The 19,534-nt window shown below is 40.6% G+C and overlaps 1 protein-coding gene across 1 annotated transcript in view; it reads right to left on the minus strand.

Moving 5' to 3' along the window:
- Positions 1-19,534, minus strand: part of LOC311241979 (uncharacterized protein) — a gene marked incomplete at both ends in the record, with an annotated part of 105,032 nt that overhangs the window by 17,629 nt on the left and 67,869 nt on the right. The window contains 2 exons of the mRNA XM_084330934.1: positions 11,147-11,322; positions 11,623-11,845. Coding sequence (XP_084187060.1) covers positions 11,147-11,322; positions 11,623-11,845 — 399 coding nt within the window. The remainder of the gene's footprint in view (positions 1-11,146; positions 11,323-11,622; positions 11,846-19,534) is intronic.

Genomic DNA, 19,534 nt, shown 5'->3' on the forward strand with positions numbered 1-19,534 from the left:
GATGCACTCCGACATTACTCTAGAGCAGGGGTCGGGAACCTATGGCTCTTCTGGTGACAGCATATGGCTCCCAGAAATTTTTGAGTAAAAAAAAAAAGATTTTTTTTTTCTTTTTCTTTTTTTTAATACTTGTGATATTTCTTAATAATACTGTGTCATTTTAAAGTAAACAGAAATTAGTTTTGAAGATACAGCTAATAGTATCTGTAGCTGAAGATATAGCGAGCAGAGCTGGCGAGGGACAAGTGGACAGAAATTAAAAATCTTCAACCTGAAGACCAGCTGATTCTTAAAACTTGGAACAAGCTTCCTGTGACATACCACACAATGCAGCGTGAGTATTGCCGTATTGACCATGTTTGGCTCTACATATGCATGTGGGCAGTCATTCTCGCATATGAGGAACATTAAGACCAACCTACGCTCACGTTTAACTGATGGAAGCCTCAACGCCTGCATGAAGCTCAACCTCACCACGTATGAACCAGATTACAAGGCCATCAGCAAAACCATGCAGCACCAGAAGTCGCATTAAAAGTAAGACATATTTAATTTATTATACGTTAAAAATACTATATGGCTCTCAATGAAATATATTTAGAAATATTTGGCTTTTATGGCTCTCCCAGTCAAAAAGGTTCCTGACCCCTGCTCTAGACAGGCAGATGATAAAGATGCACTCCGACATTAGACTCTAGAGACAGGCAGATGATAAAGATGCACTCCGACATTAGACTCTAGAGACAGGCAGATGATAAAGATGCACTCCGACATTAGACTCTAGAGACAGGCAGGTGATAAAGATGCACTCCGACATTAGACTCTAGAGACAGGCAGATGATAAAGATGCACTCCGACATTAGACTTTAGAGACAGGCAGATGATAAAGATGCACACCGACATTAGACTCTAGAGACAGGCAGATGATAAAGATGCACTCCGACATTAGACTCTAGAGACAGGCAGATGATAAAGATGCACTCCGACATTAGACTCTAGAGACAGGCAGATGATAAAGATGCACTCCGACATTAGACTCTAGAGACAGGCAGGTGATAAAGATGCACTCCGACATTAGACTCTAGAGACAGGCAGATGATAAAGATGCACTCCGACATTAGACTCTAGAGACAGGCAGATGATAAAGATGCACTCCGACATTAGATTCTAGAGACAGGCAGATGATAAAGATGCACACCGACATTAGACTCTAGAGACAGGCAGATGATAAAGATGCACACCCATGTTAGCCTCTAGAGAGAAGCAGGTAGTAAAGATGCACTCTGACATTAGACTCTAGAGACAAGCAGGTGATAAAGAAACTTGACATGTTAACACTTTGGATGCCACGCCTCCCCGTCTCAAAACATGGTTGAATGCCAGCACCCACTTCAATGATAGCGTTGTGAACGCATAAACTACGTCTTAAATTATGGCTGTGTCTAATCTGGCCGTCGCTTATCATTTCTTTTTAACAAGGCTTTTGCCTGAATTTTTCTTTTACTTTTATTTTTTACTTCTATTCATTTTATTATTATTTAAATTTTATTTTACTCTTATGTTCTTCCATTTCACTGGTTGTTAGTCTTTTTAATAGTTTTTATTCATTTTATTCATTTAACTTTTTGTCTATCTCCTGTAGCACTCTGAGATTCTCGCGAATATAAAGTGCGGTACAAATTGAATCTATTATTATTATTATTATTATTATTATTAATGACTTGTTTGCAGTCAACAGTCGAAACAGATTTTTTTTTTTTTTTTGGTTTTTTTTTTATCGGTTCATTTCCGTTTTATACCATTTTGAAAAACCCTCGTTTTCTTGAAAGTTTAAGGAAAATATAAAGAGTCTGTGATAATCGCCCTTTACTGGAATATTCTGGAATACACAAAAAACATTGTAATTTTTCGGCCTATTTATGAATAGTTTTCAAATAAATGCTAGATTATCGATAGTATACGTGTACTTATGCACGCTAGAGAAGCGAGCTGAAAAATAGATTCTCTCATTTCCTGATCAGAGCACACACACACACATATGGCACACGCTGATATCTCTGTGAAAACAGCTCTGATTATCCTAAGACTGGTCAAATAGATTCCTTACCTCAGATCAGATGTTCTCCAAAAAGATTATTCCAATTCCTGATCGCCATTCCAAATATCGACCGTGTTTATTGATTCAGCGCTGGGTAGTGGAAATATGTATTCCACGCTGTTTTGCGGCTCGGCAATGACTTGGATCTCTTCGGATGGCTTGCCGGAGAAGTAAAATCCCCCCCCCCCCCCCATGTGTTTCATTCAGTCTAATCCAATGGGGTGCAGTACAACAGGGAGAGACGATAGGGGGCGGTATTTTCCCAATGGAGCTCAGAGAGAGTTTGCAGCACTAACGTGAGACTAGATTGATGAAATATGAATTCAAATCGCTAATACAAAAAAAGACAAAAAAATGCTATTTGTCGTCGCTGGCACTCAACGGTCGGCATGAACTAACGACATATAGCGTCGTTGGCACTCAAAGTGTTAAGGGTGGTCCACCTCATGTTTGCGTGGAACTTTTGGTTTGTTTGTTTACAATTTCTGGCACATTGTTTGCATTCTGCACCAATTTGAGCCCCTATGGGTTGTTTTAGTCATTTTGTGTCCCACCCCCAAACTGACCTGAAACTAGAAAGGAGTGCTCAGTAGAGAGCAACTCTCCACCACTACCTGTGTTTAGTATCGCCCCCTTGAGTCCAAAAGGTGTAACCTTGTACAGAATATCTATTTCAATGGACACTGATTCAAAACATTTGAAAAATATTAGAGAATTCAGGTGCTTGGCCTGCCGTCAGCCTATATGTGCAACGTTTCATCCGAATCAGACAGAGGGCAGATACACAAACACACACCGGACCGATTACGTGATCTCCCCCCAGACTTCCGCTTGGTGGAGATAATAATGGCATTCATCCATTCATGAGAAAGGGATGTTTAACAGCTCCAAGGCTACGTTCACACTGCAGACAAAAATGGCCCAGATGTCTTTGCTCATAATGTGACTCAGGTCAGATTTTTTTCACAAAAAATCACATGTGAATGTGATCTTTTCAATTCAGGTTTGGGCCACTTTCATTATGTGGTCCTAACTCAAGACACAGGTCTGATTTTTTTTTGCAATGTGACCTCAGTCTGAACAGTCATGTGACTTTTACGTCTCTCTACAGTTACATTCGTCACAATTTTTTACATTCATCATTTGTTATTGTTCATTTGCACATGTGGGTCAGTTCAGGAGCAGTGACCAGTTCACACTGGAATCTGATATTTGCAACATTTAAAAAATGATGTAAACAGCCAAAGAAAGCAGATCTGAGCAATAAATCTGAATTGAGCACTAAGGCCTGCAGTGTAGTGCTGGGCAATTAATCGAAAAAAAAAATCGCGATCTCGATTCATAGACCTATGCAATCTCATTTCTAAATTATGACAATTATTTTTTTATATAAAAAAAAATAAAGTTATAAAAATCTTATTATTATTATTATTTTTTTTTTACTTTTTACTTTACCTATGCAATCTCATTTCTAAATTATGACAATTCTTTTTTTATATAAAAAAAAATAACGTTATAAAAATCTTATTATTATTATTTTTTTACTTTTTACTTTACTTTTTAAATGATTTTATTGAAAAAATAAGAATCGTGAGAGAATCGTGATCTCAATTCTTAGAGAAAAATCGTGATTCACATTTTAGCAAGAATCGCCCAGCCTACTGCAGTGTGAACGTAACCTAATATAAGTTCCCTTTGGGTATTTGTCAATTTATGTTGAGGTAACAATGGGCCTAAGGCAACCTTGATCTGAGGTAACCATGGTGCCGAGGGAACATAGAGAAGATCTCTATGAAGGGTAGAGTGCAGGGATTAAAGCAAAAAAAATTCTCCTGACTGAACTTTTTTTCAGGCCAAGTCATTCTTATTTTAACACATTGACCGCCGGGGGTTGTGCCCATCTCATACCCCTCTCTGCCACGTTAAAAGCCTATGGAGATGTTTACCTTCTTTGCAGGGCTATAACTTTTAAAATTGTATTGCTATATTGACATTACTATGGCCCATTCAACATCGATTATCTATCGTTCAGGATGTGGGAACGTTGTGTTAACCCTTTCACTACCACTCTACCAAATGGTTAAGCCTTTCACTGCGACAATACAGAAGGTTAACAATTTCACTGCCACACGACAAAGGGTTAATACCTTCGAGAATATAAGTATGTTTTTAATCTTTTCTGTTGTAATTCCAAAAACGCTAGTTATAGGCCCAAACGCATATGATAGATTATCGATTGGCGTTTCTTTCCCATACACGCTATATTAAAAAATTCAAATGTGTATGATCGGTATACATTATGCTTCATCATGCGTGGAGGAAAGGGGGGGGGGGGTCGTTTATAATTACTTGATCATCAGTAACGGCTTTATGTAGTATGGGTGATATATTGATCAGATGGTTTGCAGTGAAATGAATAAACAATCGGGCTGAAAATAACGTTACTGTTCTCTTACCGTGGGCAGATGAGACTGGCGGTGAAAGATCCCAATTATTCGATCGCCTAGGTCCATTTCCGGTTTGTATGGCGCAATAAACGCCGAAATCATGTACTATAGTGTCTGTCAGGAGTCCCGTAGCGAGATGTGACTGCCGGAGGAATTTCCTCGATGCACCGATGACACTTCCGGTTTTTGCGAGAGTGTAACTCGCCCGACCATCCACCAGGCGGCGTTATTGAGCCGTTGCAGTCCCATCTAGGGTCCCGCTAGGGCATCGGGGGTTGGGTGGATGAAATTATGAATGCCATGGCGAAGAAATGAAATATTGATCTCAAAAACGGTCAACGCATGGCGGGTAATAACGCTGAAAAGCGATTTTGGCGACCAATGTGTTAACAAACACTGTATTTTTCTTTTAATAGCATTAGCGTTTTAAGGGAGCCTACTTGTAGAGCCTACTGTCCTGACTGTGACTATAGACCCTACTGTTGTGGTTGTTGTGCCAGGCAGGGAGGCTGTGCTGGAGAGCGTGAATGCAAGTCTTGTGGCTAGCTTCTGATTGATGGCGAGCTAGCACCCTTTTCCCATTACTTTGAACCATGAACTAAACGGCTTGTTGTCATACAAACAAGGGACTAAACACGTTTCGCAATTATGCCACAACAACAATGGACAGTCTCCTCCCCATCGTTTGTATATATTTTTTACCACCCACCCACCCCCTCCTAATGTACAGTCTCCTCCTCATCATATGTATATATTTACTGTTAGGGTCTCTGGGTAACAGTACTGTATATTTGCATATCGTATATGTGACAAATGTAACAGTACTATATACCTGTAAGTCATGTATGTCCCTATGTCATAAATGTCATGATGTCATGTATGTTGTGTATGTCATAAATGTCACTATGAATTGAAAATGGGGGACCCTGATGATGTAAACAAGACAAACGTCTTTCTCTGGTCTGCATCCCCTTAACAATTGTGTGTATTGCTACCGGATTTACCAGATCCAGAGTGAATGAATGAATACTTTATTTAATACACGAGAGCCTCTTCTTGGGACCAAGTAAGGTTTCGTCGATAATCCAATGTACAGTTACCCCCCCCCCCCCCCACCCCACCCAACCACCTCCAATGTACAGTCCCCCCACCCCACCTACCCAACCTCCTCCAATGTACAGTTTCTTCGTCAAATGTATATACTCTCTTTTATAGACTATTTTTGTATCACAAACAATACTGTATTTGTAAATCTGGTATGTCATAAATGTATAGATGTAGCAGTATTGTCTATCTGTATGTCATGTATGTCATATATGTTATGATGAATTGAAAATGGGGGACCCTGATGTAAACAAGACGAAAGTCTTTCTCTGGTCTGCATCCCCTTAAAGGAAAACTCCAACATTTTGGGAAATTAGCTTATTTAACATCTTCCCTGGAGTTAGACAAGAAGATACATACCTTTTTTGTCTCTGTGCGTGCATTTAGCTTTGGGAACAGTCGCTCCGTTAGCGTAGCTTAGCTTCATCACTGGAAGTGGGGGGGGGGGGGGCCGGAGCCTGACGTTCCCTACAGGGTCTTACAGTCACCAAATACAACTCCAAAACGTTCCTGTAAACATGTTGTGACCTGTGTATTCACCACGTGGAGAAATAAAAAATTAGACAATTACATTTTATAAGCAAATATACTCGGAACTATTTTTTGCCTGACCACTCGAGTCTCTGGGCACAGTCAGTGGTTTCAACGTGAAGCCGTGTTTGTTGATATTCTCATTCCTTCAAAGGATCCGAACCGATTGAAGTTTATGGATACCATGACTTAAAATCCTCTTACCTTGACGATTAAAAGCCTCCCCAATTTAGAAAACAGTAATCCAATGGCTGGTATTGATAATATAATACTAACTACTGCACGCTCGGAGCTAACACAGAACAGGATGGTAAAGCAAATATAATGACTTCCTTTCTGGGGTTTTCAAAATAAAAGTGCAACGTTTATAGCAGCGGAAAACGTTTATTTTGTACATTATCTAACGTTAACACGAACCTAAACTAACTTTAGGTTAGTTGTAACGTTAGTTTAGGTTCGTGTTAACGTTAGATAATGTACAAAATAAACGTTTTCCGCTGCTATAAACGTTGCACTTTTATTTTGAAAACCTTTACCATCCTGTTCTGTGTTAGCTCCGAGCGTGCAGTAGTTAGTATTATATTATCAATACCAGCCATTGGATTACTGTTTTCTAAATTGGGGAGGCTTTTAACCGTCAAGGTAAGAGGATTTTAAGTCATGGTATCCATAAACTTCAATCGGTTCGGATCCTTTGAAGGAATGAGAATATCAACAAACACGGCTTCACGTTGAAACCACTGACTGCGCCCAGAGACTCGAGTGGTTAGGCAAAAAAAATGTCAGAGTATATTTGCTTATAAAACGTAATTGTCTAATTCAATCATTTTTTATTTCTCCACGTGGTGAATACACAGGTCACAACATGTTTACAGGAACGTCAGGCTCCGGCCCCCCCCCCACTTCCAGTGATGAAGCTAAGCTACGCTAACGGAGCGACTGTTCCCAAAGCTAAATGCACGCACAGAGACAAAAAAGGTATGCATCTTCTTGTCTAACTCCAGGGAAGATGTTAAATAAGCTAATTTGCCAACATTTTGGAGTTTTCCTTTAACAATTGTGTGTATTGAGCTGTACTGTATTGTACCCATTCTGCAATCTGTTAATAAAATGTTCAATCAATCAATCAATCAATCAATATTTAACAGATTGCAGAATGGGTACAATACAGTACGGCTCAATACACACAATTGTTAAATTAAGGGGATGCAGACCAGAGAAAGACGTTTGTCTTGTTTACATCAGGGTCCCCCATTTTCAATTCATAGTGACATTTATGACATACACAACATACATGACATCATGACATTTATGGCATAGGGACATACATGACATACTACAGGTATATAGTAATGTTACATTTGTGACATATACGATATGCAAATATACAGTAATGTTACCCATAGATCCTGACAGAGTATATACATATGATAAATAAATAATAATAAGAAAAAAAATACATATGGGTGGGGAGAGAATATACGGTGGGGAGGAGACTGTCTACACAGATACACCTGTGTGATGTTGCTACGGAGTTAAGCTAATAAAGGATACTCACAACCACAACAGGGGACTCACGTATTTGTACTGTTAAGTAACACAACAATGAAAAATGTGTTGTTTCTGTTTTTCTTTTTGACATAGTTGCGGAACACGGAACAAGTTAACTCATCACTTCAGCCCCCAGTAGCCTAGCCAGTCTCTTGAAACACCGCTATCTTCAAACTTCCATTCCTCTCGAAACTTTCTTTTGTTGGGTGGTGCCGCTCATCCCTTTCGTCTGAGAAAACCGCAGTGGTTTTTCTTTTTAGTGGCCAGCTTACTCCTTCCATTTAACCGACGCTATTAAGCTAACGTTAGCTAATCGGTATAGCAGCGTTACATTGCAAGCAGGTGGTGGATGTGACGTCGGTAAACAAGGAGAGTTGACGCGCGAGGCTGCAAAAAAGGCGACTGTCGTAAAAAAACAAAACACACTGCAGTTTTAATAATAAATTACATTACTATTTTGTTACCCGCCATGTGGCGGACAGACCTCTCAGACCTCGCAAATGTCACTCGCCCAATAGCCTCCAGCTGCAACCGCAGAGCGAGCAGCGTTATCCTGTCTCTCGAGTCGCTGAGTCCTGCCATTATTGCTCCGCAGCTCTCCAATGACTGCTTGGCGCGGCTATGCCGCGGTAAAAAAAAAATCCCTTTTTCATGATATTTGACGCCTCTGATTGGTTCAATTTAGTTTCAATCTGTATGCATCTACAAATCATATTATACCAGGGCAGGTAGCCAATTCCGTCAGACTCCGAATCAAATTGACGGAACTCCGAATCAAATTGACGGAAATCCATCTGGAGACGGAACGCTTTAATGCCTGAGAGTGCATACTATAATATACACAACAGTACCCCAGTTGTCCGTTACACCAATTCAGCTCATGTCACCAAGGCTGCGCCAAAACAAGTAAATCAGTTGTTATGATCCAGTAAGGCTGGGCGATATGACCAAAAACGTTATCGCGATAAAATTATAAAATTATTTTCATATAACTCGATATGGATAATTATCGTCGATATAATGTCTGTCAAGTTTAATTAACTTATTATGCCTGGCGCCGATACGCGGGCTGACTTGTTTTGCTGCTGTGAATGTCTCGAGAGTCGAGTTGATGTCGTCATCAGTCCGCGCACGTTAGCAGTTAGCCAAAGCAAGCGGAGTATCTCAAGCGGAGTATCTCATGACTCAAAAATGACCCTAAAATACTCTGTTCCGCCCAATTCATTGCAACGACGTCCACCGTATACCCCACACTACTATAACAGTTACCCTCAGAATTCAAAACACACACCAACTCGGCAGGTAACCTGTAAAATAGCGCCGTGCAAGCTAATTAGCCATAGCCAGCCTCGTTTCCGAGCGGAATATCTCATGATAATGTACTAGAAATGACCCTAAAATACTCTGTTCCGCCCAATTCATTGCAACGACGTCCACCGTATACCCCACACTACTATAACAGTTACCCTCAGAATTCAAAACACACACCAACTCGGCAGGTAAACTGTAAAATAGCGCTGTGCAAGCTAATTAGCCATAGCCAGCCTTGTTTACTGAGTCCTACCTCCGTGCCTCCTTCCGGGTCTCCTTCCGCTATCGGCCATCTCCTTCACTGATTGGTTGTTAGTGCGTGTGCTCATATCCAAGCTTGGAAAATCGATATATCGAAACTTTGCGACCAGGTTTCATGTTTATTTCGAGGAAATAATTTATCGCGATAGTTATCGTTATCGTTTTATCGCCCAGCCCTATGATCCAGCACTGTTTACCCCTTGTGTGTTGCTTTTTATAGTCTGCAAAAGGCTGTTGATTCTTAAAGTCCCCATGAAATGGCTAGCAGAATACTATTTGATTCCACACATTTACGTGTTCCATTTAAAAACAGGAAGGTAGGGAGAGACTTGTCGTGGATATTGAATGGTGATTTACGTTAACACTTTGAATGCCAGCCACGACATAACACGTGTTAGCAGCCCGCCCCCTGAATGCCCATTAGCGTGATTTATTTTTTATTAGCGATCTGAATTCATATTTCATCAACCAAGTCTACCGTTGGGAAACCAGCCCCACCAGGAGCTCAGATATGAAAAAGGCACCCCCTATCGTCTCCCAGATGGTAATGCACCCTTTTGGAATGGACTCAATGAAAATGGATGAGAAAAAAAAATCCGGAATCCACATTTTACTTCTCACGCATGTAACCGGAGATGATCCCAGTCATTGTGGAGCCTCCGAACAGCGTGTAATATGTGTTTTACAGTATACGCGTTGGATCAATAAAAGGATAGATTTTTGGAATGGCAATCAGGAATTGGAATAATCTTTTTGGATACCATCCGATCTCAGGTAAGGAATCTATTTTACCAGTCTTAGGATAATCAGACCTGTTTTCACGGAGATATAAGCTTTTCCCCTATATGTCATATGGCTGTTTGGCTGTGCGAGCGATCAGGAAATATATCAGATCAGATATCAGATCGCGGCCCCAGCGTGCATACGTACACATATATTATCGATAATCTAGCGTTTATTTGAAAGCGATTCATAAATAGGCCGAAAAATTCGAACGTTTTTTGTGTATTCTAGAACATTCCGTTTATTATGGAATATTTTTATTTTCCTTGAAAACGAGGGCTTTTCAAGATGCTATAAAACGGAAATGAACCGATAAAAAAAAATCCGCTTCGACAATGTTGACTGGAAAATGAGTCATTGATAAGCGACGGGCAGATTAGACACATAGCCATAATTTAAAACATAGATTAGGCGATATTAACGCTAACATTGAAGTGGATGGTGGGCATTCAAGCACTAAATCGTGCGCCCCCTGCTGGGCACTGAAAGTGTTAACCAATAGCGCTGATGTCGACCCATTAGCTAGCAAGCTAATGTTAGCACTCTACAATTACATTAGTTTTTTAGGGCCTAAGGAAACCGTGAACTGAGGGCCTAAGGTGCTGAATGTGCATTACGGTCGACCCATTAGCTAGCAAGCTAATGTTAGCAACGTACGTTAGCAACGTGATGCAACATTAGTAACGTTAGCTAACAAGCTAACATTGAACATTTGTTCAATTTAGTTAAAGAGGCAGAGTGCTGCTTAGTTACAATGTGCTGTAAATGTCCTTCTAGAAAGCATTTCATTGGATGCTAAATTAGTACACTCCCCCGTGTGCAGGATGAATTTTTTTTTACAGTTTTCCTGGAAATTACAAACTCTAAAATACCATTAAAAAAACAAGATGATATGTAGGTCATATGAAGGTGATATGAAGGTAATATGTAGGTGATTATGAAGGTGATGTAGGCTTGTCTATTCATTCCAAAAGAGAAATGAGATGATCTTGATGTGTTACCATTACTGCAACACAGCTAAATGCATTTTATTACATTAGTGGAGGACCTTGGTACATACCAATATCCTGAAGAGCGTAGGTGGAGAACTCTTCCTCTGTCGGCTCTCCTTGGCTAGAATCCATGTCCAGATCAATGCTGCTCTCCACCGACACCGTGAAGGAGGGCAGCTCCTTCATTAAGATTAGCTCCAGTTGCTCATAAAACTTGCACTCAACTTGCTCCTCTCCTTGCGTGCTGGGCGTTGGGTGAGAAGGAAAAGACAGATTTAAGATAATAATAAAAAAAACGGTTCAAGAGCAGATTTCATGAACGCTTGTCGAATCGTGAATTCTTAACAACCTTGGAACAATGTTATTTTTTTAAAAGAGTTGAAAGAATGGATATATTTTGGAAGTGCAGTTAACCGTCTGTAGTGTGGCAGTGAAAGGGTTAACCTTCTGTAGTGTGGTAGCGAAAGGGTTAACATACACATTTACCACCAGTCACTCAATCATGATGTAGAAAATTAATAGAACAGCAGTAAAACATACATACTTGTTGTCATAACACTGCCTGAAACCTGCTTTCAGTCTCTTGATCCTCGTTTGGCACTGCTCCGCCGAGCGGGAGAAGCCTTGGGCAGCCATCTTGTTGGATATGACCGCGAAGATGTGTCCATTCCTGTGCATGCCCCGGAGGTCCTGCTGCATCTTGTCCTCTCCCCAGGTGTTTATGAGGGCCAGGGTCTCCAAGTCAGTCCACGCCACGCTCCTGGTTCCTTGAATGAAAACGTGAAGAAACTGCGCTTTTTTTTGGGGATGCGATTTCCACAATCACGATTCATTAGTGATGCACCGATGTGAAAATTGTGGCCGATACCGATAACCGATATTAATATTGCTGTTCTGGCCGATAATGATATTTACCGATGTCGATATCTCTGTATAGAAAACACTTTATGATAATCAAATAAAGAGGTATTTTCCAAAACGCATTTATTTTTTAAACTTTTGTAACTTATTTTCAGAAATGACAGATATTTTGAAACTATACATATATACTATACAAAACATGTAAAAAGATTTAAAAAAAATATTTTTGAATTTATTTTGCCCATATCGGCCCTATCTTGATATCGGGCCGATACAGATGTGTAAAAGAACAGCCATATCGGCTGATTAAATCGGCGACCGATATATCGTGCATCACTACGATTCATGTCGTCCGTGTTAAAGCCCCTTACGTGTAGAATTTTCTACAAATTACAATAATGTATCATCATGGTCAGATTAGTTGTGATACCTTCATGTAACTACTGTAAACACGACATGCCACAAACCGCCTCGGCCAGTCCTTTGTGCCGGTAGCCATCAAGCTCCACAACCGTGGGCACGGACTGCTTCCAATTGCTGGAGAGCTAACGGCTGGTGAACTTGAGAACTGTTAGGACTATCTGACTCTTAATAATAAACACTGTTAGGACTATCTGACTCTTAATAATAAACACTGTTAGGACTGTCTGACTCTTAATAATAAACACTGTTAGGACTATCTAACTCTTAATAATAATAAACACTGTTAGGACTATCTGACTCTCTTAACACATTCCCTGCCACGCTTATATCCATCAATGTTTGATCACTGCCACCAGTCTAAGCCTATGGAGATGTTTACCTTCTTTGCAGGGCTATAACTTTTTAAATTGTATTGCTAAATTGACATTACTATGGCCCATTCAACATCGATTATCTATCGTTCAGGATGTAGGAACGTTTTACTTTTTCATTCATAGGTTCATACGAAAATACCGTCTAGAATATAAATATGTTTTTATCATTTTCTGCAGTAATTCCTAGAACGTGAGATATAGGCATAACACATATATAGATTATCAAATGCCGTTTGTTGGCGATACACGCTATATAAAAAATGTCAACTGTACATGATCCTAAACGTTATGACTGATCATGCGCGGGTGAACGGGTCGTTTATAATTCCGTGATCGTCGGTAAATGCTTTATGTAGTATGGGTGATATATTGATCGGAGCAGTTTGCATGGATAATAATAAACAAACGCGCTGAAAATGACGTCAGTGTCCTCTTACCGTTGGCCGGTGAGACTGGAGCAAAAAGATCCCACTTATTTGATGGCGATCGAGTCGATCCATTTCCGGTTTGTATAATAATAATAACAGCCCAAATCATATAGATTATTGAGTTATGGCAGCGATCCATATACACGGTGTGTGTCTTGAGTCCCGCGACAATATGCGAGTGCCGGACGTATTTCCAAGACGCACAAAAGATCCACTTCCGGTTTGGCAACTCGCCGATCATCCACCAGGTGGCAGTATTGAAGCGTCGCAGAGTTGTGCATGCTCCCACTGCATCATACCAGGCTGCGTGAGGGAATTATGAATAACATAATTCTGCCAACGTGGATTGGCAGAATTCGCATGAACTTGAAACACGTTGTACAACGTTTATGGCGCAGGATGTGTTAAGCTGCAACGTCCCTCATATGGGACGTTTTTCGGACTTTTTGCAACCGGCACTTTGGCGACCCCTAGTGGCTCGGGTGTGCATATTTTAATTAATACAATATATATATCGCATTGAAGGCTTATTTGTTTTGTCGATAGCGACAAAATCCGTTCAGCGGTTCTCGAGTTACATGCCGGTATTTGAGGCTTGTGCAAAGTACACAGTATTGTGCAAAATACCACTCCCGACTCAGGCTGCAGTAGTTCCGTCAATCTAGATCCGATCTCGAAAATGATTGTGGATCGTTGTAGCCAATGAGTGTGGCTTCCAATGCTACCCCATGTCGGGATATGTGAATCAGGGATCTAGGTGAACAACAAAATTCTTTAACAGGAAGCCAAATTAATTGAAGTCTATGAGAAAACTGAGTTTTTCTTTGTACACAGTTTACCAGAATCACTCCTAATCACTCATTTCTGAATGGATCTTTATGAAATTTGGATATGTACTACATAAGGCTTCAGGCGATGGCTCCATCTGAATTTGTAAGCCATACCACCTTCTGGGGAAATACTACCTCTGGACTACTAACTACTACAGAAAAACTTGAGTAACAGTTCAGACCTATGGTACTCTATTACGTTAGCACTAAAAGTGAATATTTTATCTGGAATCAGAAACTTCAGAATGTGCTATAAGTATAAAGTATGTTGTTTTGGTTTGCAAAAAAGTATGCAGTCCTCAAAAACGAAAATGGCCAGGAGACTCATTGCAGGTTAACAGGTTTTAATGATAAACACTATTAGGACTATCTGACTCTTAACACTTTAATCGCCGGAAACGCTGAAACACGTCTTTCCCCGCCATGCTCATTCTGCCGAAGACGCTGGACAGCGTCTTTGATATCAATATTTCAAAAATCTGTGATCGAAATCATATTTCTCCCCCGGAGACATGAGATGTACTGTTGAGTCCCTCTCAACTCTACAACGGTTCAAGAGCGCCATCTGGTGGCCGATCGCCCAGGGGAGAAACAGTAAGTGGAAGCTGGTGCTCATTTCAATTCGGTCCGATCACTCGCTAATAGTCCCAGGACTCGAGCTGATCACAACGGATAGTGATCCGTTACCAATAACTCGATAAACAACATGATTTGGACGTATATACTATTATACAACCTGGAAATGGAACGGATATTTCAACATCCCATAATAGAAAAAATTCTGTTCCACGCTCATCTCCCAACGTCGCGAGGAAGCTACGGTGAGTTTCAGCGTTATTTTTTAATGTCTTCGATACTAACTGCTCTAATGATCATATCACCCACACTAGATGAATGATATAACGTTGCCCACGAAATTATAAACGACCCCCCCCCCCCCCCCATCCGGTCAACATCAGATCATACGTAGTAACTCCTAGAACCACGTCCAGTTGAAATGTTTTATCTCGCACAGATTCCTACCAAACTGTATTTGATCATCAATATAATGCATTTAGGGCTATAAATCAAGTTCTGGAGAAAGCTGCAGAAAACGATAAAAACATACTTATACTTTAGACCGTATTTTAGTATGAATATGTGAATGAAAAAGTATAACGTTGCTACACCCTGAACAATAGATATAGGACGTTGAATGGGCCATAGTAATGTCAATTTAGCAATACAATTTAAAAAGTTATAGTCCTGCAAAGAAGGGGAACTTCTCCATGTTAAATAGGGCTGGCGAGGGATGGTAAATTATGAATTTAACCTCGGCGATCAAAGTGTTAATAATAAACACTGTTAGGCAGGGCTTGACATTAACACATCCACCGCCATCCACGCTTTAAAGCGTTATTGCCCGCCATGCTTTGACCGCCAGATCTCGCTGTACAGCGTTATTGAGATCAATATTAAATTTTTTCGCCATGGCATTCATAATTCATATATACACCTCCGACGCTGCAGCTGGACCCTAAAAGTGAAGGCAACGACGGCTCAATACCGCCGCCTGGTGGATGGTCGGGCAAGTTACACTCGGAACAACAGGAAGTGGCCGATGTCCGTCGATTAAATTCATCCGGCCGTCAGACATTGTTGCAAGGCTCCCGACAGACATTATGTACATAATGGATCGCTTTATAAACTTAATAAATCGATATGATTTCGGCGTTTATTGCGACATACAAACCGGAAATGGACCTAGGCCAGGGGTCTCAAACTCAATTTACCTGGGGGCCGCTGGAGGTAGAGTCTGGGTGAGGCTGGGCCGCATCAAATATTCCACACAAAAAGGGTTTCAAGTATTTTTTTAAAATTTTTTATGGAAATGTATGGTTGAAACATGCAAACGTTCAAACGCACACACACTAATAAGCATTGGAGGCTTTTAACCAGGGCCAGATTGGGGAAATCATTCAGGCCAGGAAATATAGTGCGAAATATAGCCCCAGTTAGGCAAGGCCAGATTAAGACTTCAGAGGCCCCTGGGCCAGATTCTTGTGGAGGTCCCCCCACACACACATACACGTGCACGCACGCACGCACAGTGGCGTTTTTATATGTCACTTAAAAAAATATATAGAATATTTAGAAGTGGTAGGCTCTGAGGGCCAAGCTAAAAGGACTTTGATCACCCCTGCCCACTTTGACAACCTAGGATGGCTTAGAGTAGACGACAGAGTACAGCAACTTGCAATGGGCCTGGTCTACAAGATACACTACACGACCAAGGTACCCATGTACATGTCAAAATACTTCCCAAAGGTCAGTGAATACCACGATCACAACACCAGAGGGAGCTCCACAAATCATGTTAAACCCAGATTCGGCTCAAACAAGGGACTAAACACGTTTCGCAATTATGCCACATCAATGTGGAACGCCCTACCCAAAGCTGTAAAGGAATGTGAATCACTACCCACTTTCAAAAACACTCTCAAAGAACACCTACGGGAGACTGCAATTCGAAACTGGCCCCTGTAAATGTCCTAACACAACCCCCTCCAATGTACAGTAAATTACCAAGTATGGTTGTCAATATTCCAATGTACAGTTTTGCTTGTACAGTTGTACAGTGTCCCCCACCCACCCACCCCTCCCACCCACCGAACCACCTCCAATGTACAGTCCCCCCCACCCCCCAACCCCACCCCACCTACCCAACCTCCTCCAATGTACAGTTTCTACGTCAAATGTATATACTCTCTTTTCTGGACTCTTTTCGTATCACAAACAGTACTGTATTTGCACATCTGGTATGTCATAAATGTATAGATGTAGCAGTACTGTCTATCTGTATGTCATGTATGTCATATATGTTATGATGAATTGAAAATGGGGGACCCTGATGTAAACAAGACGAAAGTCATTCTCTGGTCTGCATCCCCTTAACAATTATTGAGCTGTACTGTATTGTACTGTACCCATTCTACAATCTGTTAATAAAGTTTTCAATCAATCAATCATGAAGAGAAAAGAAACACATCATGTTTAGATGGGGGGATGGCGCTATCCTCAGGAAGAAAAAAAACATGCACACACTTTGGAGACAAGAATATAATATTAGAATAGTAAGCTTACTTTTACGTGAATGTCAATTTAAATTATAATTAGGGAAGGGAGGGGGTTGAAATGTGTTTTTGTCCTGTGTTACTGTCTGTGAATGAATTAATTAATTAATGAAAATTGTATTTAACAGATTGCAGAATGGGTACAAATAATACAGTACGGCTCAATACACACAATTGTTAACTCTTTCAATGCCATGCCTGGTTTTCCGTTTTACCGCTTGAATGCCACCATCCGCGCCAATGTTAACGTTAATATCGCCTAATCTATGTTTTAAATTATGGCTATGTGTCTAATCTGCCCATCGCATTATCAAATACTATTTTCCAGTCAGTGCTGTGAAGGCAGATTCTTTTTTTATCGCGTCGTTTCCGTTTCAGAGCAGTTAGAAAAGCCCCCGTTTTGATATAAAAAACAGCTCATTCTGGAGCATTCTATGAAAATCGTCTTTTAGTGGAATATTCCACAACGTTGATATTCGTCGGCCTTTTTATGAATCGTTTTCAAATAAACGCTAGATGATCAATATTATACGTGCACGCACGCACATTACGGCCGCGCACTGATAATCGCCCTGTTGATTTCCTCTCGGACTTTTACAATGAAACCGAAAGAAGACATTTCACAAAACAGCTTATAACTTCATCAAACTTACTCCGATTATCCTACCACTGATAACACAGAGTCCTTACCTGACATCAGATGGTATCCAACTGGTATATTCCAATTCCTGATCACCATTCGAAAAAATCGATAAGTGTATGGATCCAACGCGACACAGTAGATCTCTATGATCCGCGGGGATCTGAGGCTCCAGAATTAACTGTGGTAACCCCGGCTGGATCAGTGAACTGGAAAATGTGGAGTACCGGATTTTTTTCCCCATTCATTTTCATTGAGTCCATTCCAAAATCACTTATGTCATCTGGGAGACGACAGGGGGCGCTTTTTTCCACAGTGATCGTCGGCGCCCCTCGGCTATACTCGGGTAGGCTCGGGTGATGCAATAATTTTTTAGATCGCAAAAAAAAAAAAAAAAAAAAAATCCGACAAATCTCGTGAGTGGCTAGCAACCACCTATAAAAAAACACGAGAAATCTCGTGAGTGGCACTGAAAGAGTTAAGGGGATGCAGACCAGAGAAAGACGTTTGTCTTGTTTACATCAGGGTCCCCCATTTTCAATTCATAGTGACATGTATGACATGTCAAGTCAAGTCAAGAGTTTTATTTGTCACGGCAAGTATACAATGAAATGCACAACATATATGACATCATGACATTTATGGCATAGGGACATACATGACATACAGGTACTGTATATAGTACTGTTACATTTGTGACATATATGATATGCAAATATACAGTACTGTTACCCATAGATCCTGACAGAGAGTATATACATATGATGGGGAGGGGACTGTACATTAGGGGGGGGGTGGGTGGGTGGGAGAGAAATATACATATGGTGGGGAGAGAATATATACATTACATTACATACGGTGGGGAGGGGACTGTCTATTAGGTGGGGGTGGAGCTGTATGTATGTATGTATGTATGTATGTATGTATGTATGTATGTATGTATGTATGTATGTATGTATGTATGTATGTATGTATGTATGTATGTATGTATAAAAGAAAAAAAATACAATAGAAATATTGACTGACGTTTCTTAGGCGACTCTTTCGAAGTTGGTTAAGGTTAGAGTATGGAATCAGGGCTGGTGTTCTATCGCCCTGCTCTAAGACAAACTCTAACCTTAACCAACTTCGAAAGAGTGCCTAAGCTTAACCGGTGAAAGAAAGAGGCGTCACACGATTGGCGCTACCAGAAACGTCAGTGGCCAATCAGAGCGCAGAACGCGAATGCGGAACTGGAAATCCGTTGGTAAAAGTATTCAGGCGTCGGGGCTGGGATGTGGAGATGCAAGTTTTGACTTTTTATTGCTGTTTTTACCTCAAACGGAAAACCTCAAACTCTTATGAAGAGGAGAAAAAATACTCAAGATTAGCCACTTGCAGACGGCAGGGTGTGACGTACTGTATATTTTAGTTGATGAAATATGTTTTAATTTCAGTGTCACAGTATGACATCGATCTCCAAAATAAGAAAAAAAATTTAAATAAATGTGAGGCCTCCAAAAGGCCTCGAGTGACGAGGGGCCTCCAAAAGGCCTCGAGTGACGAGGGTCCTCCAAAAAAATAAAAAATAAAAGTTAAAAAAATAATAATACTAATTTGGGGCCTCTTGTGATGAGGGGCCTCCAAAAGGCCTCTAGTGACGAGGGGCGTTCAAAAAAAAATTTAAGTTAAAAAAAAAATTATTTTATTTTTATCATCAATTACTAACGGCCTCGTATGAAACCCTCCACCTATACTCTATTTGGAGGAGGGATATACCAGACCTGGAAATAGATTTTGAGTGGCAA

The sequence above is a fragment of the Notolepis coatsorum genome (genome assembly GCF_963971535.1).
Source record: "Notolepis coatsorum genome assembly, chromosome: 15".
In the NCBI taxonomy this organism is placed as follows: Eukaryota; Metazoa; Chordata; class Actinopteri; order Aulopiformes; family Paralepididae; genus Notolepis; species Notolepis coatsorum.